The sequence below is a fragment of the Cajanus cajan genome, chromosome 6 (genome assembly GCF_000230855.2).
Source record: "Cajanus cajan strain Asha chromosome 6, NIPB_CcT2T_4, whole genome shotgun sequence".
Taxonomy (NCBI): Eukaryota; Viridiplantae; Streptophyta; class Magnoliopsida; order Fabales; family Fabaceae; genus Cajanus; species Cajanus cajan.
Genome location: NC_138522.1, coordinates 54,903,868 through 54,921,902, shown reverse-complemented (window position 1 = coordinate 54,921,902; position 18,035 = coordinate 54,903,868). Strand labels below are relative to the sequence as shown.

The 18,035-nt window shown below is 30.4% G+C and overlaps 2 protein-coding genes across 2 annotated transcripts; one reads left to right on the top strand and one right to left on the bottom strand.

The window, feature by feature from the left end:
• The first annotated feature begins 4,466 nt into the window (after positions 1 to 4,466).
• On the top strand, positions 4,467 to 5,772 carry LOC109813998 (B3 domain-containing protein At2g36080). Its single transcript, XM_020378310.3, has 2 exons — positions 4,467 to 5,159; positions 5,284 to 5,772. Exons 1-2 carry the CDS (start codon positions 4,670 to 4,672, stop codon positions 5,511 to 5,513), a joined length of 720 nt encoding a protein of 239 aa, XP_020233899.2. The 5' UTR covers positions 4,467 to 4,669; the 3' UTR covers positions 5,514 to 5,772.
• Positions 5,773 to 10,824: 5,052 nt separating this feature from the next.
• Positions 10,825 to 12,626, bottom strand: EMB2735 (embryo defective 2735). The gene is made up of 3 exons (XM_020378301.3): positions 12,381 to 12,626; positions 11,943 to 12,102; positions 10,825 to 11,424 (listed from the first exon to the last, which is right to left on the bottom strand). Exons 1-3 carry the CDS (start codon positions 12,516 to 12,518, stop codon positions 11,231 to 11,233), a joined length of 492 nt encoding a protein of 163 aa, XP_020233890.1. The 5' UTR covers positions 12,519 to 12,626; the 3' UTR covers positions 10,825 to 11,230.
• Positions 12,627 to 18,035: the final 5,409 nt, after the last annotated feature.

Sequence of the window (18,035 nt, the reverse complement as noted above, 5' to 3'; positions counted from 1 at the left end):
CTCATGTTCGATAAAGTTTTGTATGTATATAAAATTAATAATATGTTAAAAGAGTATGTTTCACAATACATTTAAATTATATTTTAACTTATTTGACTAACTTAAAAAATTATTTGACTAAATTCGATCTAAAACGAAAAAAAAATGATTTTAGTTTTTATATTTTACTCAAACATGATTAAAGTCTTTATATTTATATATAATTTTATATTGATAAATTTGATGTTCAACTTAAATAAAAATGTGAATTTAGTTTCTCATAATTAAAGAAAAAAGTGATGAATTCTTAAATTTGAAGATCAAATTCATCAATACGAAAATAGACACTTTGATCATATTTAACAAAATGTAAAGATTAAAAATATTATTTTTTTAAATTTTATTTTTATTTATTATATTATAGCTTATAAAAAAATTTCAAGCTTACTTCATGTAGCGTTTGTACTTAATTCTACGTGCTTTTTTTTTATTTTATCTTTACTATCATACTGTAATTCCTTCTTCTATGTATTTTAATGTAATTTTACACTCATCAAGTCACTAATAACTAAACATTTTAATTGATTCACTTATTTCGCTACTTTTAGCTAGAAAACTTATTCACTAGTTTTAGTGATAATTTGTACGTTATCTTCAATGCATATTACTAGTTAAAATATACAGCGGGGTTGCCTCGTGCCCCAGTGACCCCCTGAAATAAACAATTGAGATATTTCCATATACAGCAAATTATATATCTATATATATATATATATATATCATGGCAGATTCTCACCGAACCCAGTTCTCTATCTTTATTTCTTCATGGTCAAGGAATCCTGCACTTAGCCAACCAACAACTTCATTAATCATTTGTGGTACCTAATAAAATAAAATATGTCAGGTTTCGCTATTTACATATATAAGCTGATATCTTCATGTTTTCTTCAAGGAATTAATTGTACGCGCCATGCATTTCTTCTTTTATGACCCTCTCATCTAAGTTAGGTTTCCTGACATGACAGCCAGCATTTACAAGTGTGCATTCATTAATTTTCCGATTCTGTAAAACCTAATTTCACATTTAAGCTAATGTAAAAAAAAAAAAAAAAAATCGCGTTTTTTTTCTCTCTTTTAACGTGTGTAATAGATTTTTAATTTTAGATTTTATATATATATATATATATCCCTGATGATATTGAGAGAATCGATAATATTAAAAAATGAAAATATATTTTTAGTTTTAAAAAAAACTTAAATTAAGATAAGACATCACTTCATGTAAAATTAAAATTAACTATTATTTTTTTAAAAATAATTTAGTGAGATTACTGATCATTTATCCTATCCTCATTATAAGTCTACATAAATTCAACAACTTTTATTATTATGGTTGTGGCCCCAACATGCAAATATGCATATTTAAACTAAACAAATGAGTCCAACCTTTTGTAGGACAGAAAAGGGTGACTGAATCTACCTGGAAACTGAGGTGGGTTTTGTCTCCAACTCATAGAAAGACATAATCTAAGTAAAGAAATTATTATATATGGAATGCAACAATAGATAAACAAATAAAAGGATGGGTAGACAACGATAGGACCAGATAATAAGTAAAGCCAGAGTGTGTGTTTGCGCTTGATGATTAATTATTTAATGTGTACCAGAGGAGAAATATTATCAGATACTCTTTCTGTTTTGTATTACAAATTAAAAAAAAAACCTAATTTTACACGTATTAAAAAATTAATTATCTATATTAAACTTTACTATTTCTATAATATTCTTCTTAAAGATCATGATATAAATGTTAAAATAAATAACACAATTAAAAGGTTATACATTAAAAAAGAGATATTTTAAAAATATATATTATTAATAAAATAAAATTAATTGAAACTTACTTTCAAGAAAAACAACATATAATGAAGACTAATTAAAATAATGTAGAATGAAGTGATATAATGATTTATCGTACGAGAGAGGTGGGGATTGAAACACGAGTTGGTAGTGTTTTGTGTGTTCTCTAATATTGGACAAATAAAATCTGATTACTCTGCTTAATTATTGGAAAGAAGGCATCTGTTGAAATTTTAGACCTCCCATGCCTTGTTTGTTTGTGTTGTTTTCTTTCTTCCCTGTCTGTCTGTGACGCATTCATTTTGATAAGCTGCTTAATTTGAAAACCAGGAATGGCCAAACACACCAATAATGAAGTCATGCACGTGACGAAAATACTATTCTTTCATTATCCTGAACACAATACATTTCGAGAAGACTTGAAATGAATCAGAGCTATATACACTTACATTCATATACATGTCCATCATACAGATTCAATACATCTTGTGCAGGACGAACGTGGACCACTCTACGTTAGTTTTTTTCCTTGATTCATACCAGAATTTCTAGGCACAGAGCAAACAAACATACAAAAAAACAAAATGTCATATTCTAATAATTCAACCAACAATTAACATCAATTAATTTAAAAATATATTATTATTTTAAATATTGGAGCTCTATATCAACCATATAAAATAAATCATACTATAAAACAATTTTATTAGTATAAAAAATAATTAATATATATTTATTTTTAATGTAGAATAACAAAATTTAAATGTTAACTAATAAATTTTAAGTAGACAAAAATTATATACCAACAGATTGTCCTAACAAGTGACATTTTTTCCTCCATTATTAAATAACATATTGTTTTGGTCAAAATAAGAAGGGGGCCTGGGGGATTTAATGTAGGATATATGCTTGTAAATTTGCATTATATTTAAATCACAAATTAATAAGGTTTGGATGATACTATTGATTAGATCAAAGCTGGAAATAATAATAATAATAATTATTATTATTATTATTTTTATTATTATTATTATAAAAGAAATCAATTAATAATTTATTATATTTAATGATAAAATAAAATATTTGTTTTTTTTTTTAAGAGTCGTGTTATTAATATCAAGTAACTATTAATTTTAATGATGGTTAATTTCAATAAAAAAAATTAATTGATCATTTTTTATAAAGTCTTTCTTTTTTATTATAAATCTTTATTTGAATCCGTGATTTTGTTTAAGATAACCAATTTTGATATCACTTGAAATCAATAGCTTTTTTTTTCCTCTCCATATATAATACTTTGGAAAATAGTTACATTTTTTCCAATAATTTTACTTTCTTTTATAATTATAATAATAATTAATAACATTAAAGACTTGTTTTGTGATGAAATTGAGAGGGGGAAAAATGAGAAATGGAAATTGGGTGTGGAAATAAAGTGGCATGAATGGCATTGACAGATTGGGAATGAATGAAGCAAATTATGATACGAGTGTTTAGACTTTAGAGTGAGAGCTAGGGTTGAAGAGAAAAGGGCCCCATCACTTGATTTGTTACTAACATGGGAATGGGATATCCCTCATTAGTAATTACACCACCTCTCCTCCTAAACAATAAACAAACATCTTCGGTCCAATTCATTATTTTTTTCATTTTTAAAATCTCACTTATTACAACCCATACACCTTTTCCCAACTCATCACTCTCTCATTATCATCCCATTACCAAGTTCACGCATAAACAAATAAACAAACACACCATTCACCCAAAAAATAAACAAACACACCATTAAATATATAATTTTTGTGCAATAAAAAATGGTATTTAAAATTTAAAATATAGTCTATACACTCCTCTTTCCAAAATAATTGTCATAAAAAAATTATTTCAAATTATTTGTCATTTCAACTTTTGTATTAATTTTTTTCACTTATATATATATATTCTCTCCTCTATTTATTATTTATATAAAATTAAATAAGATTTATTTTTTAAGATTATCATTTTTTATCATTTATTTATTATATTTTCTTGATTTGTGTAAAATATTTAGAATGTTTTTTCTTAACTTATGTAAAATATTTAAAATTGACAATTATTTTGAGACAAAGCAAGTAAATAATAAAAAAATAATATTAACATTTTTTTTATTCATAAAAATGACAAGATTTAAAATTACAATCTTATATATATTATCTCAACCTCACACCATTAGACTGGTCATAGTAGTTTAACCCTTTTTCTAACATTGTATCTCTAGTATTTTTTATATTATTAGCTAAAATTTATCAAAAATCACAAATTCTATAGACTGTTTATATCATTTAATGAGTCTTTCTTGATTTAATAATAACATCTAGAAAAATTTATGATTTAAATTTATTCGTAATGATAATAATAATAGTAAGAAAGAATGTAATTAATATAAAAAAGTAATTAGGTTTTAAAGAAAGTAATTACTAAAAAATAATATTTATGACTGTTGACTGCATTAAAACTTTTGAGTGTACGAATAGATAAAAAGTCAAAATGTTTAATTAAATTAGGGGTAATTTAAAAAGTAAGTAAAGAAGAAAAGATGCGAGAGCAGAAGAGAGTTGTCTTATTTAATAATTTTTGATGTGTTGATATAGTAACGCACTTGGCACTTGGCACTTGGCAGTGGCACCTATTACATAACCTTAAACTACTCTCGTACTCACCTGCACTGCTCTCTCTCTCTCTCTCTCTCTATTTCTCTCTTTGCTATTGCAGTGAATGAGTGAGTGAGTGATTCTCTTCCCTTAGCTTCCGCATCAAATGAATCCATAGTCATACTCATCACACAATAGCAATGTCCATAAACCAGTACTCGTGCTGGAACCACCAGCAGCAGCAGCAGCAGCAAGCCGCCACGTGGGTGGCCGATTCTAACAGTCCGCGTTTCAACCTGAACAAGGAGGAGGTGGTGGCGGCGGAGCAGGAAGAGGAGAAAGAAGCGATGTTCGAGAAGGCTCTGACGCCGAGCGACGTGGGGAAGCTGAACAGGCTGGTGATCCCCAAGCAGCACGCGGAGAAGCACTTCCCGCTAGAGTCGTCCTCGAAGGGCCTCTTGCTGAGTTTCGAAGACGAGTCCGGTAAGTGCTGGCGATTCCGTTACTCTTATTGGAACAGTAGCCAGAGTTACGTTTTGACCAAAGGATGGAGCCGTTACGTCAAGGACAAACGCCTCAACGCTGGCGACGTCGTTTTGTTTCACAGACACCGCATCCACCCTCACCGCTTCTTCATCTCCTCCACCCCTCGCCAAACCCCACCCTCCTATCCTCACTCTCACTCTCTAGGTATATATATTTTCTCTCTTTCATGCTTTGCATTAACATTAACCTACACATGATTCTTGAAATGTTTTTGTTGGTTAAAAATTGATGAAAGCGTGGGCATGTGCACGTGTTGTAATTGGAACAGGTGGAGGGTCCCAAGCCCAAGCCCAAGCCCAAGGACAGAAGGAAACCACAGCGGCTTCAAGTGGGAGGGTGCTCAGGCTGTTTGGGGTGAACATGGAATGCCAACCTCAACCTCAACCTCATCATGATTCCCAAAACTCCACCCCACAATGCTCTTACTCTTTCTCTCCATATTCTTCTTCAAACCCTCACCCTCGCCATCACATGCTACATCAACAACAACCATACTAGAAATGCCCTCTCTCTTTATTAGATTCTCCTCTCTTTTTTTCTTCTTTTTTTCTTTTCCCTTTCCAGCTTCAGGGTTAAGGTATACATGCCCTTAATTAATTTTAGTCAATGACCCTAGGTCATTAACACCGACCCCTCACAGCAACCCTTCTTTATTATAACTAGTATATTTAGGTTGACGTTGAAGATTATAGAGGATCTTTCTTGTCTTCAATTAGGGAGATGCATGCAAATGGAAATGCCTTCTTTATTCCTTTTATCGGATCTTCTTGTTCCCTGTCGCTCCACCCTATTAATTAACAACTAAGCTCAGATGGGACTTTTTTTTTTTTTTTTTTTTTTTTTTTATCTCTTCTAATATAATAATATTAAAAAAGGTGAAAGGGGAAACCAATACATTATACAAAAACTAAATAGTAAATATAAATGGAGTAGAGTTCATGAATTCATTTCGAGTATCTCCGCTTAATTTGAGTCATGGGGTTTGATTACGAATGTCTTCAATTCATTGAATTGATACTAATATCGATGGAAAAATGTTGGTTTCCTTTTACCCCGACAGAGTTGCCTTCATTCTCTTTTTTAATCGGATACACGTTCTTTCTCTCTCTACAATTGAGTGATGAAAGGTTGGGAAGGAATGCAAAACCATTTCCCCCAGTATATAGATTAGCCATGGACCATGGAACAGGATTTATTGGGTAAATATCATTTCTTTTTTGGCCCACTTTGCATGTTGTCTGTGTGGGTCTACCAATACCAATAGACACATAATTGGAAGAATGACAAGATCAAATTATAATTAATCTCTTTCAACGAACGAACATCCTTGTTTGTGGGCCTTAAATGCCTTGTAATTGAGTTCCATCATTAAACATAACGAATGCCGTGGGTTACCTTTCCATTGTTGAGAAGCCGATCCAAAACTTTTCTAAAGCAAACTCAATAAATCTGGTAAGACATGGAAGTCAACTAACTATGTTAACCTTTCCATTGTGATAAAGTTATTCTAATTATCGTTTATTCAAGTCACACTCAAGAAATTTATCCCACTTCAGGATCCTGAATTTAAGGGATTACTTGATTCGTATATCTTTTGGTATCCGGGAAACAGTTCAATCGATTCTTTTACACAATTTTTTACATAATTTTTCACGTACAAAAGTTTCTGCCTGGACTTTTATACCTCGTTTTTTTAATGACACTACATTAACCATAATAAAATGTATTAATTAAGTTGCTAACGAGCGAGTCTTCAGGAAAACCCTTGGTCGGAGGTATAGTGGCAATATTGTACATCAACGCAACCATTAGTTTAACACTCAATACGTGCAGAAAAAATAAAACATGCACAAGAAAACCAGTGATGTGATAACGACAATAAGTGTTTGAAAAGAATTATATATATTCATTCCTCTCATTTTTCTTTATTAAAATCAACGGCACATCTTACTTTTTATGGGGTGTGTATGTGTCTTAACTATTTAAAATGCTTTCAACTGTAGTGAAAAACAAAGTAGGAATTAACATAATGTGTCGATCCGTGATTGCAACAGGATGTCAGCCAGAAGAGCAATCATCAAGGACAAAGATAGGTGGATGAGACATCTCATAATTGATCCAATTAGCCCACTTGTCAGGTTCCCCCCTCAAACCCTGCCTAAAAGGGAAAGGGAAAGGGAAATGAAGGAGGAGAGGCAGAAAGAGATATGATAGAAAAACTAGAAGGGAGAAAAAGAAACCAAATCCCTGATTTTCTTACCAAACTTTCACACCAAAAGTGTAGCAATGAGTAAACCCGAAGGTGAAGAGTAGTGATGGGAAAAGAAAAGAGACTGCAGCCAGAGGGCAGATTCAGAGGGTAAGGTAAGGGTATGGAGAGCTTTGATGGGCCCACTTAGAGAGCTAGGTGACGTCATCCCAGTGCTAAATGGAGAATTTTAAGCCATTGGAAATCAGAAATGAGGAATCAATTTGCTACTGTTGGGATTCTGCCTTAAGATTTTTCACAAGGGCCATCATATTTACGTGGGAGGTAAGGTATGGTGCCACTGAATGATGGTGTGCTGCTATTTGACATTGGTGGGTATGATGGGTGGGTGAGTGGGTGGACTTGACTTGACTTGATAGATAACACAGCCAAAGACATAAGCCCACTCCTCTAATTAAGCAACACAAACCACATGCTACTCACTTCCACATCTGGCTAGTGGTGACACACATCTCAATATATATTATACGAATCCTGCTATTTTAAAGTAGGCATGTATGTTTTTTTTTTTGGATATCAAAGTAAGCATGTATGTAAAATGCAAGAATGATTCTACATCCTTCGAAAAATATAACGAATACATTAAAAAAAAATTATATTTAAATTATTACTTGATATACATTGTCAGAATATATATCGGACAAAATTTTCGGAAGATGAATCATTAGTGAATATTACATATATATGCATAACAAATTATGATTGTATCAATATCATCAACCACTAAAATTACTTATACTACTCTTTCTTATTTTGGAGAAGCCAAATCCATATTATTATTACATATACAAATATAGATTTGCTGCTACAGAGTACAGACTACAGCCTACAGCACTTTGTGTGATCATTCCCGGGGGGATAAGACCTAATATTTTAAATTTTGCTTCCATGCAAATTTTCAGCTCTGATGCATTTATTTCTGTAATGACAAGCTGCTCCTCATGAGCGTTTTAACATGCGGATGAAAACCAAGTAAAAACGAGTAAGCTGAAGACAAGAATAAATTTGGGCATGTCAACAGGCCATGGTCCCCCCTCCCGGTTGTGGACAGACCTGTTTGTCATGGTCTGTTGTGTGCAGTTGTAAGTTTTCGCAAACAATAAACTACACGCAATGAAATAAAAGGGGAAGAGAAAACGTTCACAACGTAACTGACTAGGGTAAAATGTTTAAACAAAGATGGGTGCGAACATGGAGAATAAAGACCATAAACTAAAAAGGAGACAAGGATATCCATAAAAAGCAAGCAAGTAAAACAGTACATCACTCAAGGCAATGAAGTACGGTTCACATTGAATGCTGTTTAAGTGTGCTATAAATTATAAATTGTGTATTTCACAACTTCTAGGTTCTCTAATAACGGGGAGGGGGCAATGAGTGAAATAGCTTTGGTCCACTTGAGTTGATTGATTTCCACCACTGAACCTCTCTATTTAAAGTCTAAAACTCCGCCTAGTACACGTTGCACATGTTATTTTCTTGTGCCTTTTATTATATCCCTATCCCCTCCGGTTAAAGGCTAAGGTGACACGGATCCAAGGTGGATAAGAATTCCAAATTTCGAGTACAACACTTGAGGTATTATCAGGTGAAGAAAGACAGATTCACTGACTGATGTTTTAGCTGTCGTACAATTAACAGCTTGTATAGATGACAAGCAGGGGTTGAGGAAATGAGGATGTGACCCCGTCAGAGAAGTGCTGTTGATCATATGATTCATCACAAAGAATTACCAAAACACGAGTACAAGTGCTTGCCCTTGTCTCTCAAGAGGAAGAAAAAACAGAATAATTCAACTTTTTGAGGGTCTAGATTAAGAGAGAAGAGAACACTGTGTTTAAATAGTGGCTTCAAAAAATCATTTTAGCTTTCAATCAGCGTGATCGATACAAGTTTCATACAAGTTAATGCAAAATAATTGTGCAAAAGAACGACAGAGTGCAGAATACCTTTATGAGTAATCAAATAGTGAGTCATGTGATTATTAGGGGCCCATAAAGATTTGCACAAGAGGCCCATTGAGCTCCTTCTTGAGAAGGCGTCCAATCTCTCTCTCAATGGCTAAATGGCTCTGCAAGTGGGAGGCACCTCAGATTGTGTGGTGTTTATCATTGGCCTACACATAATGGCCAATCAAAGAAATGAAAGGCTTTGACCTGCAGATGTGATACAGTTATACATCAATAGTAATACAATAAAGATGACATTAAATGAAAAAATAGGGGAGAAATACTATATGTGTATCTCTTATGCCACCTGACATCCTTAGAATAAAGAACACCAATGGGAATGAGATTTCTTCTTGAAGAATAAAGCACCGTATTTATATCAGCAATCTCGCTTTGCATCTCAGTAACCTCAGCATCAGGTTTCAACATATGTCCTACCAAAAACAAAATTAGTTAATCATAAAGAAGCGCTCCTTCCTGCATCCTTTCAAATGAAAAGCTCATCTACACAAAAAAAAATTGAAAAGCTCATCAGCATTATCCTGACAAATTGATTCTCACTGCAGAATAGCAAAATATATGTCAACTGTGTAGATTATAACCCTCAATGTCATAATACAGCTGATCCAAAATGTACTTCAAAAGATTCCTAGCAAACTTTAGCTATGAGGCAAGACTGAGAATATAATCCCTACCTATAATGTTACAATAAAGATAAACGCATGACTCTTACCGGAAATAGTAAGAACTATTCCTCCATAATTCAGACCAAGACTGTAGATGCAATCTTCATAAGGAAACGGACCAATATAGCAGGCTTATCACTCGAAAGATGGAGTAAATAATATTGTGGGGCCTTAATTTTGTCTTATCTTTCACACATAATGCAAGTCTTTTCGGTCATCTCAATCTCCACAATGAAGCCAAAACTATTCAACCTGGCATCTCATGACCCAATTTGTCTGCCACATACATTTTCAAATAAATAAATAAATAATGGCATCCCGCAGTAGAAGGGCTAACTGATTGCATCATACTGATAATTCCTCCCACCTGTTGCATGAAAATCTTGTAGGATGCCAGAGTAATTCTACCTAGAAGAAATGATAACATGATCCCCACTATATAGCATTATCCAAGGATACAATATGATCCAACCCGGAAACAATCATATGGAAAGCTCGCCTTATATAATCTTTTAGCAAATGCATTCACATATCTCCAAGTGAACAAAAAAATGCAATAGTGACATTTAAATGAATGAAATGCGTGTAGTGATTATTTTTCTAAGAATCCTTAAGAAGAAATGGGGAGGATCAAATTAAAGAACTCCACCACCACCACCCTACCCAAGAGTCTTCCACAGGATAGATGTGACCAAGCTCAACCACAAGTTATAAGAAGTTGAAATCATAACTTCAAGTGATTACTCACAAATTGTAAAATTTTGAAATCATAATTTGACGTGATTACTTGCAAATTGTTAAATTTGCAATTATTATTAAGTTTCACCTGCATTCATCTGTCCTCAAATAAAGACATGAAATTCAGTATGTAGCTTTGAGATTGTGGAACTAATAAGAGTCCTGTGTCACCAGCAATTATTCAAACTGTATCTTTAAGGGAAATATAAATAATAATAGATAATACATCATTCCTGTAGCTGTTAAACAACCTGGCACCAACATATGCTGATGCTACCATTTGCAAAATAAACATACCACTAATATCACCAACAAGCACACAAAATTAAAAACTTGGAAACGAAATTTGCAAAAACAAAATTCAGAACTACCACCGGATATTTAGTATCCAAAATCCAAAATGCACTTATTTTGGAATACTTGATAATATCTGTTCAGTGCAATGTACACTAAAACTCTTTAACTCAAGATGACTGTCACTAATTTCTGCAAATCTTCGTGCCTGAGTCTAAATGACTAGTGGGTCTGCAAGAAAAAAAAATAACACCCTGCCTCCTACAACTACAAGTAAGTTCAACTTGATTTTTTTGGTAGATCAGCATCTCCTTGAGTTTTGGAATCTTCCTTCTTTTCCATTACTTGCTGAACTCCCTCTTGGTACCCTTCAATGAAACTTTTAAGAGCATCTCTGTATGCAGAGGCTCTGGTCATGTACACACGCTGCAAAGCAGGTCTGAGAGTCTCCATTCCGCCTCTAGCAGCTACAGCTGTAAATTTTCCAGTAAAAAAGAAGAAGCATATGCTTGGTCAAAAGTCAAAATCACCTTCACAAACTCATTCAAAGCAATGGTAGGAAATCATAACCGAAAAAAAAGGATGGCAGGCAAACTAAAAATAAAAAAGAAAGGAGAGGCTGATTATGAATGGCAAAAAATAGAAAGAACAGAAAATTCTACTTAATACTGAATACGCAAGGGGTGGCATTCTACATGGTGAAAAAGTCTTTGACTAATTGTTCATGTTCATCATGAGTTTTTTTCCGAAGCATTTTTGACTCGATATTCAGCAGCATCCTAATTGCTTTCTTTTGACCAAGTAATTCACACAACTACATGAGTAAACACCAAAGAGTATAGGTATATCACAACTAATCTTCAAAAATTCACGGTGACAAGCATCATTGTACTCTGACCATAACAACCTTAATTCTGACAAGTGAATAGATAGCCATTAATTTCAATTGTCAAACAGCATAATGATATTAAACTAGAGAAAAAGACAGTACCCAGATCCTCCAATGTTGAGGGTTCTTTTCCTTTAGTTGTTTTCTTTTCTCCATCTGTTTCAACAGTCATTTCATCCTTCTTATAATCATCTGGCCGAAGATCAGGACCAATGTCACGAACCCAGCTTGCAGCATAAAGCCTGGAAGCTCTCTTCAAAACCTGAAGATTGAATGTTTCAGCACAATGTAAATTACTAATAGCCAAGTGGCAAGTGACATCCCTTCAATTAATTAAAGTTCAATATCTCCAATTTACACCTTTATCAAAAAACAACATCGATAATAAACTATAAAAGCATGTGAACCACAGAATTGAAGATTTTCCCCTAATGATTACTAACAGGCATGGCGTTTTGAAGGTAAAAGTGTATTCAATTGAGTTAAAGCGCAAAAAGGATTACACGGAAAAGGCATAAGCATTAGTGAAAAGGGGCATACCCAGATACGCTCGTCCCAGGTCAATTTGCGGCGCTTTTTGATGTTGGGAGGGTCAGGCAAAGACGAAGGGAAAGCGATTTCTTTGAGATCATAGCGTACGTAGTCGTAAATTTTTCTGCACACAACCCTCACTTTCATTTGCGAGTTCCTACCTCCAAAATGCCAAAACAGTTGCTAGCAACTATCAACTAGAGCACAAAACTAGCAGAGTGAATCAAATTAATCACTCTCTCTCTCTCTAGCACAAAACTAACATCTTTAATTTGTATCAAAGAACATTTTATGTAACTTTATAAATTTTATTTTTAGTCCATAATAATTAAAATAAAATACTTTTAACTATTAAAACTAAGGATGTTATTTTTAATGAAATGATCAACTTGAAATATAAATAAATAAATATATATATATATATATATATATATATATATATTTTATTAATTTTAAATTTATCAATCAATTTATCAAATTTTCAACAATCGATTTGATATAAAATTAATATTTTAACTTATATAATATACATGTTAAATATTTATTATATATAATTAAAATTAAAATAAATTATATATAAATAAATTTCATATTTAAATATATAAATTATATTTTAAATTTATGATAAATAATTTATATCATAACATAAAATTATTTTTATTTATTAATAATTTATTTTAAAATATTAAAATTTGATTTATAAATGATTATAATAAATAAAAATTGAATTAGATGTAAAATTAAAAAAATATCTATAAATCTTTTAATTAAAAAAAAATCTTAAAACACTATAGTAGAAAACAATTGTTTATATTTTATATATAAGGGACAATTAAACCGAATTTAAAATTGTTTCAAATTAAATTTATGGTTTTCCAAACTCATTCAACAGTGGAGCTCCATTTTTTTTTTTCTGCCATTAATCAAAATTTGTAAAATATTATTAAGATGATTTTTAAAACTTAGATGAACGTCAAATTTATCCTAAATAGAATTATTATTTTAACAAAAATATTTATAAATCAATGTTTATTTTGTGTGAAAATATTTTTAAAATTTTTTCTTTAATGAGAGTTTGTAGAGATTTTTTTAATTTCTTATTTAATTTAATTTTTATTTATATCATAATTATTTATGAGTTAAATATTAATATTTTTAAATAAATTATTAATAAATAAATATATTTTTGTAAGAATCTTTTTTATTTTTTATTTAATTTATTTTTTATAATTATCTATGAACTAAATATTAATATTTTAAAATGAATTATCAATAAATAAATATTTTTATAATTCAAATTATTTATCATAAATCTAAAATATAGTTTATATATTTAAAAATATTTATGAATACTAATTTTATATATAATTTATATATTTAAATATAATATTTTTTTTTATATGTGACATCTTATAAATGTTAATTATATTATATATAATAAACATACATGTGAATAGTAAAAATTAAAATATTAATAATTTTTCAACAAAAATGTTTTTAAGCATTTATTTCAATCTCTTGTTTATCTTAATTTAGACTTTTTCTTAGTTTTACATTAAATTTTAACATTTTTTTAATAATATCAACGATGAAATAATATTTTATATTATTTAAGTTATTTTTTATAAATTTAAAATATAATTTATATGTAATTAAAATATTTATTTATTTAGAATTTTAATTATAGTGTAATATATTTAAAAATATTTATTTATTATAAATATTTTTTTAAAAAAATAAACTTAACTCATTTCATTCATAATAAGAAAAGCAATACATGAAAAAATAAAATCAGAGTATTTATTATAAACAATAGTTATATGAAACAAATATTTATCATTTATGGTGTAAATGTTAAAATATTAGTTTAACTAATGCTTTAAAATCAAATTAAAGACTCAGTTGAAACACTAAATCAATTTTAGATTACTAATTAAATTGGATGGTATGTCATACATATTTTATATTTATAAAATTCATTAAAAAAAAAAAAAAAAAAGTCATGCCATGTTGTAAAAAAAAGTCCAAAAAAAAACACCACACATTTAAACATAAATCCAAAAAGTTGTTCATGAATTATAAACAAATAAAACAAATTATAAACATAAATAATCATGTCACATATGTGAATTCAAACACATAACAAACATAAACAAAGCTCCCAAATAAGGTTTAAACATAATTAAACAACTAATTTTATAAACAAGTGTAGAATTTATATTTGTCTAAAGATTGAAATTACAACAGAGAAACAACAAATCATAAGGTCAACAACAAATAGACTTAGTGAGAGTTAGAATAATATATATGTTTCATCTTATAATTGGTTTTTTTTTAATACATTAATGGAAAGCAAGAAACAACAAACAAATAAACTAAAAACACAATAATCTGCCTCCAAGGTGGCAAGCACAAAACTTGGAGGGGTGGTCCCTGCATGATTCATAGGAGCCTTATCTGCACCCCAAGCTGCAACTGCAAGGCAATCAGCAACTGAATTGATGTCACGGATAAATGAAGAAGCCAATTTCAAGTTATTAAAAAAGGAGCTAGTATTGCAGATGAAAAAGGTCGCAGATACATACACATGCTGTATTAAGCTGGCACTAGATATAGCTCAAAGATAATGACTTGCAACGAACAAAGGATAATACGTTTTTGTTGACTCTAATATCTTAGTCCTTGGGTACATGCCAAACAATGGAAAGCCTCTCGAGTCTCAACATAATGATATAAATATGCTTGAACCTAGCAATATGTTAATGCATATGTTTCTCAGAACACCAGTACAGGCCAACAAAATAATACTTATTGTGACAGTTCTTCCTTAACTTTAGCATGTTTGTATCTAATCTCACAAGTAAGACAACAGATTGACATTCCAAGTTGATGAAAAAGCATGATGCATGAGGCATCCCTTTCTTGAACTACCCCACTCACTTGGTAGCTCACAGTGTGCAAGGCCAATACTTTTATGCCTGCATTAGCAGAACCACATTTATCTTTCGAAAGCCAACAAGCCGAAGAGCTACCGAGAGAAACGTAATTAGAAACACTGTATAGATAGATAATGAATTATAAGCAAGAATTAAGCTCAACGTATGGAAATAAATTCACAAGGAAAGAAAGAACAATAGTTCAAACTTGAAAGAACCTGTTTCTCATAGCTTAAAATGTTGATTTTGTTTAGTTAACCCCTAATATATACTACCTCCATCCTCAAATAAGTGCCACTTTAGGGGGGAAATGTTTCATATTACACTACCAAGAAGCATCTAATATTTATTTTTTTTCCATCTTTGGCCTTCTACCTTCAAGAAAGAATTTATTAACAACATAACTCTGAAGAGAAGAGCAATTTAATCATCCTATGGTGACTTCTTTTTTCCTAGCATTTAGAATAACCATGGCTCCTTAATCTTGATAAAAGAAAGTCTGAAAACAATGACAGGACACGCAAAACATAGAAATACAATTATTCTCGGTCTTTCTTTACCATGTCTCTACTAAGTTCATATCCAAATAGTCAAGTCAACCAGTTTAGGTGAATGCCATTGAAACCAAATTAACGACTAAAATGTTTCTTCTTCAGTTCCAAATATTCATCGAAAACAAAGCAACAAGAAAAGCAATGGTTCTTGAAGCAACGAGATGAATAGTTAGAATGTAGTGAACTGTGGATTGGATTTGATCACCTTAATGATAAAGAACTGTGGTGGTGTAATTTAAGTGTCATGTGTAAGGAGCACATTGAAAACGACGAGAGAAGTGGTGAGGGGAAAAAAGAAGAGAGAAAGATTTGAAGAAAGAAATGAAAGATCAGTGCGACATATAGCACGACTTGGCTTTATCCGTATTAATAGTTCCACGAATTTCGTCATTTTTAGTTATATGTTTGTTATATATAATTAAAATTTATAATAAATTTTTATATAAATAAATATTATATTTGAATATATAAATTATATTGAAAATTAATACATATCAATATTTATATATATATATATATTATTTTAAATTTATAATAAATAATTTGTATTTTAAGATAAAATTATTTTTATTTATTAATAAATTATTTAAAATTAATATTTAATTAATAAATAATCATGATAAATAAACACTGAACTAAATAAGAAGTTAAAAAAATTTCTATAAACTCTCTCTTTAGAAGAAAAATTCTTAAAAAAAACTCTAACATAAGATAGAGATTTGTATTTAATATATAAAAGTTAATTATTTGGTACCATTAAGATAAAAGTGTTAATTTAGAATTATAAATTGTTCTAGTATGAAAAACGCACTAGAAAAGACTTAACCGTTGTTCAAATCTGAAACATTCAAAAGTTTGTGTTCTAGAATGTCCTAGCCGTGAAACAAAGTCTTATATACTCGTTTATCCTATATTTATGATTTCATAATTTCTTTTGTAGTTTTTACCTTAAAGTTTCAAAATGATTGGTGTGACATTATGACATTCAATTTGTATATTAACAGTGTTGATCCTTGTATTAAATATATTCATTTAGTAAATAATACTCCTCGAATACGAACTACTAACTTAAATATTGTATTACGGGTAGGTCTCTTGAAATATTTTTAAGATGATACACTTATCCCATAACCTTAAGCATAAGGAACAACCTTAAGCATAAGGTGTCTAGAGGTTCTAGGTGACCCTCTTTATTTTTTTGCAAATTAGTCGAGGTCTCTCAAAATATTTATGAGACAATACGCTTGCCTCTTTGTTTTTTCTATAAAAAAATGTTTTTTTATAATTAGAAAAAAATGTATACTAATTTATTTCTTATACGAACTATCTTTGGGAGAAGAAATTTATTTTCTCCCGATTGAATTGTGAAGCCACGTGATTCGCGTTCTTGATCCTTTGGTCGTGAACTCGATTCCTTCTCTGTTTTAATTCGCGTCAAGTTGGAACAAAACTTATCACGCATTAACTTATATTACTGTGATTGAAGGGATCTGATTAGAAAAAGAAAAAACGAACGAATGAGACGAGTCTTTCTTTATTGGTTTTAGAGTTTAACACGCAAGCATGGACTGGCTATTATATTAATTAAAAGTTTTAATATATCATTTTATAATTAAATAATAAGATAAAACTCTTTATATTATTAGTGCATAAATAATTTATTTTATACAAAAAGTTCATAATAATCTTTTCAAGAAAGAGGGAGAGTCTTCCGTAAAGAGAGATGAAAATGCATATAAGAAAATAAAAAAGGTTTAAATGCTTCTTAGATTTGTGCAATTTTTGCCTTCATATCTATAATTGTTTGATTTTACTTTGGTCTCTTTTATATTTTAAAATATTGGATTCTTTTATATATTAGGGTAACATTCAAATTGTAATAAAATTTGTTGATATCAACTATATCTTATTTAATAAAAAATTAACACGAGAAAAAGAATATTTATCTTTTATGAAATTATTAATATTGTAGAGAATACAATGTGATGGAACTAGGTGAGGAGATTGATGATTCCTTCACTTGCTCCATGCTTAGGACCGTGAATGCTATTGAGGTTAAGGCTCCAATGACTCTTTGAAGCTCCTTGAAGTGTTCTTCAATGGAGAAGAAGCCTTGAAGTGGCTCGGTTACTCCTTAGCTTGAGGTAGAAGCTTAAGGAACCAAGGTAAGGATG

Bases quoted from the DNA above. Each gene is read 5' to 3' on its own strand.
- LOC109813998 (XM_020378310.3), top strand. From the start codon at position 4,670: ATGTCCATAAACCAGTACTCGTGCTGGAACCACCAGCAGCAGCAGCAG. The intron at 5,160-5,283 runs GTATATATATTT...TAATTGGAACAG, and splicing joins TCCTCACTCTCACTCTCTAG to GTGGAGGGTCCCAAGCCCAA.
- EMB2735 (XM_020378301.3), bottom strand. From the start codon at position 12,518: ATGAAAGTGAGGGTTGTGTGCAGAAAAATTTACGACTACGTACGCTAT. The intron at 12,103-12,380 runs GTATGCCCCTTT...TTCAATCTTCAG, and splicing joins CCTGGGACGAGCGTATCTGG to GTTTTGAAGAGAGCTTCCAG. The intron at 11,425-11,942 runs GTACTGTCTTTT...GAAAATTTACAG, and splicing joins CTCAACATTGGAGGATCTGG to CTGTAGCTGCTAGAGGCGGA.